This window comes from Calidris pugnax, unplaced genomic scaffold (assembly GCF_001431845.1).
Source record: "Calidris pugnax isolate Ruff unplaced genomic scaffold, ASM143184v1 scaffold56, whole genome shotgun sequence".
In the NCBI taxonomy this organism is placed as follows: Eukaryota; Metazoa; Chordata; class Aves; order Charadriiformes; family Scolopacidae; genus Calidris; species Calidris pugnax.
In genome coordinates, this window is record NW_015090839.1 from 7,960,546 (window position 1) to 7,966,105 (window position 5,560).

The 5,560-nt window shown below is 36.8% G+C and overlaps 1 protein-coding gene across 1 annotated transcript; it reads left to right on the forward strand.

Moving 5' to 3' along the window:
- Positions 1-61: 61 nt before the first annotated feature.
- On the forward strand, positions 62-4,519 carry CFL2 (cofilin 2 (muscle)). Its single transcript, XM_014941901.1, has 4 exons — positions 62-190; positions 318-625; positions 724-800; positions 892-4,519. The coding sequence occupies exons 2-4, from the start codon at positions 366-368 to the stop codon at positions 1,002-1,004; spliced, it is 450 nt and encodes a 149-aa protein (XP_014797387.1). The 5' UTR covers positions 62-190; positions 318-365; the 3' UTR covers positions 1,005-4,519.
- Positions 4,520-5,560: the final 1,041 nt, after the last annotated feature.

The following is a 5,560-nucleotide window of genomic DNA, read 5'->3' on the forward strand; positions in this document are numbered from 1 at the left end:
AAGCCAAATGCATGATAAGGTAATGGAAAACTGCTTGAGTAGTACGGTTGTGTGCCCAGTTGTATAAAGCTGCTATCCAGAATCACAGCTGAAGATGCTGAGATCTGCAACAAGAGAGTACAGAATTTACACCTCCTCTATATCTTCTGCTCCAATCCTGCAAAGATTACCAAATTCATAGTGTGTTCAGGTTGAGTATAGTATCTTTAATCCTACGGGGGCAGGCAGACTTCTTTATCTAGCACTGCGGGCTATCATCTTTTCTAGTGAGTGCTAATTTTTGCTGTTTAAATTATTCCTTTGATCTCATTTTACAGGCTTCTGGAGTAACAGTGAATGATGAAGTCATAAAGGTTTTTAATGACATGAAAGTAAGGAAATCTTCAACCCCAGAAGAGATTAAAAAAAGAAAGAAAGCTGTTCTCTTCTGCCTAAGTGATGACAAAAAACAAATAATTGTAGAAGAGTCAAAGCAGATACTGGTTGGTGACATTGGAGATACTGTGGAGGACCCCTATACAGCCTTTGTGAAGTTACTACCTTTGAACGATTGCCGATACGCTTTGTATGATGCCACATATGAGACAAAGGAATCTAAGAAAGAAGACCTGGTATTTATATTCTGGTGTGTAAAAGCAAAGCTTGCTGTTAAAATTGAATATTCTGGAGTTAACACTGGATGATTGAATAACTTTTGGTGTGGTTTTCTTCTTTCCTTTAAAGGGCTCCTGAAAGTGCACCTTTAAAAAGCAAGATGATCTACGCAAGCTCTAAAGATGCCATTAAAAAGAAATTTACAGGTACAGACCTAAAAATGTTTCGCTCATCAATTACAGTGCCGTTTAGATGTTGAGGTTCTCACAAGTACGTTGTTGTCCGTCTGTCTTTCAGGTATTAAACATGAGTGGCAAGTAAATGGTTTGGATGATATTAAGGACCGTTCAACACTTGGAGAGAAATTGGGAGGCAACGTGGTAGTTTCACTTGAAGGAAAACCCTTATAAAAAGACAGACAAGTGCCATCTGGATCTAAGGAGCTTCCATTTCTGCAGCTCGTTCAATTGGAATAGCATTAGTATCCCCGTCCCCTCCCCTCCTCAAAAAATAAGTCCCTTCCCTCATGCCCCTGAAGGAGATGTCATTGTTAAGCAGTCTACCAGTGATTGCCATTAGACTGTTTAATCCTGGTAGTTTTATGTAGGATCCAAGGAATGCTTTCACGTCATACTCTTAGCCAAAACTGACGTTGCAGGCATTCCTTGCAACATGTACAATGAATGTGATAGTTAATGTGAATAGTCTAGCAGACAGCAAAGGGTAAGCTAATTGAATGCCTTGAAAGTATTGTCCACTGGTCGGATGGTAGACTCTATACAGTATTACTTACAGTTGCACTTGATTGCAGTTCCATGAGGCTCTTGTGCATTCATACACCTCACCTGCCTTGACAAGCCTATTTTTGTGACATGGCAGCACACAACACTATGCATTTAAAGCACTTTTTTGTAATATGTTTGACCCGCCCCCCCCAAAGGAATGCCAATTAAGTTGCTGTAACTGTGTCATCAAAGTATTGTAGTACCTCAGTTTCATTCCTGTTACATGCATATCTTTATAAATGAAGTAGCTGTTACGATGCCTTTTGTTTTCCATTGAATGTACACTACTGAACAGGAGTAGAAGTTATCTGTTTACCATGTGAGTCTTGAAACACTAAAGTTTTGTAAAACATCAATTATGGTGGCAATTTCTGTATTAAAAAGAGCCTTAAATGGAACATTGTTTTTTGAGATCAAAAACTGGCCACGTTGCAATAAAACTTGTGGCTTATTACAGAATGTTGCCTTGTTTTCATTGGAAAATATAGTTTTTAAGTATGTTTAATTTAAGCATATTTCAAATAACTTCTGTGGAAAGTATCGTAAGGATAAACGATCATTAATCTCATCTTAAATAATGCAAGTTTTTCATTCCTGATCATGATTTAGGCCCTGCTTTACAATACTTTGTGGCTCTGTTCCGATCATTCGATAAAGGACCTGATCCTAGATTACCGTTAAAGTAATGAAGCTACCACTACTAGAGACCATTAGTTCCATGAAACACTTGTGTCAGAAATGTCAAAATGCGAAGTAATTAACCACGCAGTGTGTTTCGTACCTGAATGTTCTTAAAGTTCTACAAGTCAGAGTAAAACCTTGCACGAAATCTTACAGCTCTCTGTCTTTTTGGGTAAGACGATGTGTAATGGCAGTTACGTGATAATGCAAATATGAATCTGGTAAATAATTTTTTTGTTTCTTGAGTGTTAAGATGGAGTCGGTACAAGAAATAGCCTAAATGAACTGTTCTACTTGTTAGCTTCTATGTAAATAGAACTGGAAAGTGTTTGCCACTACCAAGGCTTGCGGCGGGGACATGTTTTGGCTGGGAGCCAAATAATGCTCTCCTTATAGAGAATTTGATCTGCTCTGTGTGAGCAATCCTCCCTTAGCCAGAGCTATTTATGGCAAACACATGCTTTTGTATCTTGTCATCGTTATCCACAAATGGCAAAACTGGACATGATTCTCCTGGTATGCGTAAAGGAGCGCTGTTAGGCAGCCGCTCGCAGCCGAGCTGTGCGTGCTGCGGGGAGGAATGCTCTTTATCATTACCTTATTTTAAAAAGTTGGTAGAGTAGAACTGCGGAGCCTTTACATACAGGCCCTTTATGTTCAGTCCATAGCCCTTTTTCGACAAGGAAGCTGATCATAATCAAAATCTTTTTTTTTTTTTTTTTTTTTTTTTTTTTTTTCAATAGCTGAAATAACCTAATTGTACTGTGTTTAGGCTCTCTTGTCCTGTAGAACTTTAAGACTTTGTTTCAGGCTTCTGGCTGTCCCTCTGACTTGCACACCTCATCGTGTTAGCTGTTCTATGTAGACTAAACTTTACTAGAATTTAACTAAAAAGGCATGATGACCACTGACTTACTAAGTGTATTAATGAGTCTTGGTTTTGTTCTACAAAACTCTCCTTTCAGGTACCTTTTAAAGTTGAGAAGTAACTGATGGTATGCATGTTGTCTAGATAAAAAAAAAAAAAATCTTCTTATTCTTCAAAATAGTCTCTTTATTTCTGATCATTCACGTTGTGTGCAAAGCCCAGTTTAATGTAAAAATCTACTTTGTGCTTTATGTTTGACTTGAGTTCAGTACAGTATAATGAAATGATCTTTTAACTGATTTTCACAAGGTATAAATGGTTTCTTTAGAAAAAGCCAAAACTGAAAATGTTAAATTTTAATAAACCATTTGAATTTCATTTTAGACAGTAAACTTTTTTTAAGCAGTACTGTGTTAAAATTTGTTGTTTGTCTCTGCTGCAAACAGTCTGGAAAGATGTCTGTGGCTTCAAAGTTGGGTATTAAAGGTTACTTTTTCTTTTTCTTTTTTTTTTTTTTTTTTTTAAACTAGCTTAGGTGTGTATTCACTCAGTCCAAGTAGATATAAAATTGAAGCACAAACTGTATTTATGTAAGATTCCTACCAAAACAAGTTTTGGATCCAAAAGGATCAGCCTGCCTTCAGTTTGTTCTTGAAATGACTGACTGACTGACTGATGCGAGGTCCAATTCAGATGGCTTGCTTTTAAAAAAAAAACAAAACAAAACAAAAAAACCAATAAAGTGCTACAGAACTGTTAATGTTTGAATTATAAAACAAACGAGAGACAGCTGGCATCTGTTCCAAAATGGTTTGTCAGCTGTTGTTTTCTGTCATTATGCAAAATGGTGAGGGCCTCATTGTGATCGAGAAGTGGAGGAAAATCCTCTCGAGTTGAACATCTTCTGTGTATCTCCGTGTAGACGTGACTTTTGGGTATCTTGGCTTCAGTTATTTTATTGATAAAGAAATGTTAAATAAAATTTTCATGAGAGTAGCTTGTGCAGAAATGGCATTTTTCTTCTAAAAAAAGACTTGAAACCAGCAGTTGTTTTGTTTGATTTGGTAAATCCTGGAAGAGGTGTAGACATATGGGTTTGATTTCTCTGAAAGGGGAAATCGGTCCAAGACGAGTATGAGTAGGTGAGGTTTATACTTGTGGCAATTTTAGAAACACAAAGTTTAAATTTGTATGGACTCGAGTGTAAGAATCACTCCTAGTCAGGTCATTAAATGCATTTTGAGTACATTCAGTTAAAACCTAAAGTGTTACTTTAAGTGGAAGAGTCTTTTTCTGCTGTACCGTTCCTTCAGAACGAGTGGTGGAATACAGCAATTGCCACAATTTGATAATAAGCTTTACTCTCTTATGCCAATTCCAGTATAAACCAAATTTTCATGTCTGCCTATTTTTTATAAACTTCTGTAAGTTCCCTTTAGTTTGTGGTGGCGAGTTAATGATTGTAGAGTGAAAACACGGCACTAATGGTGGATGAAAAGATCATCAATGTAGCACCTGTCTATAATATTGAATTTCTTTGAAATATTTCTGATTTTGAAAACCTGGTATAAATAAAATTAATTTAAATGTCTTCAGATGTTGAGTATGTTTGTGTGCGAGGCAGCACCTACACTGATCACTTTGCTGTTGTCTTTGGCTTGGGAGCAGCCCAGTCACTGTGGAAGGAGAGATCCTGGAGTAAATGTGTGGAATGTGTGTAATTTTTGTGATGGGTTTCACCTACAGCCCCTTCAGTTCAGTACCCAGCTGCAGCCAAAGGCAGCACCGGTGGCTCTGGAGATGGAGATAGACAAGTTTTTAATGGGTTGGTGCCAGGTAACCTTTTTCTTGTGCTGGGTCCCCACTCTTGCATTCAGAAAATTAGGTATTTCTCTTAAAAAGGGCACAAAAAGTATGTTTACGCTGACAAGTCATTTTTAATGCTCTGAAGAAAGTGAGCTGATGCAGTGTGAAAAAGGTAACTCCTTGGAGAATGATCAAAAGATTATCGTTTTTGTATCAGTGGTAGCTCTCTTGTTAATGTCAAATTCCTTGGATTTAGGAATAGCTGAGCTGAAAGAGAGTTAATTTTGTAAACAAAGCTGTCAAGAAACAGCTTCATTGGATTCTCTGGAGGGGACAGGCTTTTACATTGTAGAATAACAATCTCTGGTGTTTACCTAACATAAGCTTTCTCTGTGGCTGTAGGGGATGTATTTGTGAACATGCCTTAAAAATGAGTGAAAGCTCTAGGAAAGTACGTTTCTTTATACAAATTACTGCTTAGTTAAAAAGTACCTTTATTTTTAATATATTCATATCCAGTGCTTGATACCCTATTGAATTTGGGCATTTCCCTGCCTCACCCCAGTGCTGTTAAATCTACAATAACATCTTACTGTTCCTTGCATTGTTTATTTCTGCCATCTACTAATAATATCTGAAAAAACCCAGAAGTGAAAAATTAAAGCCTTTCATAGGAAATTCAAACAGGTAACATAATTTATGTTGTTTATTTGATGATATTATATAATTTTATTTTTATATTATAGGGCTTACAGCAAAAATGTGTGCTCTTTGGAGGTACTGCAAGTAATTTTGACATTGTCTTTAATATCATTGTAGGTTAATA

What these genes read in the sequence shown, in the direction of transcription:
- CFL2 (XM_014941901.1), top strand. Translation starts at nt 366, where the DNA reads ATGAAAGTAAGGAAATCTTCAACCCCAGAAGAGATTAAAAAAAGAAAG. An exon ending in GACCTGGTATTTATATTCTG is followed by an intron (nt 626 to 723) that starts GTGTGTAAAAGC and finishes TTTCCTTTAAAG; the next exon opens with GGCTCCTGAAAGTGCACCTT. An exon ending in CATTAAAAAGAAATTTACAG is followed by an intron (nt 801 to 891) that starts GTACAGACCTAA and finishes TCTGTCTTTCAG; the next exon opens with GTATTAAACATGAGTGGCAA.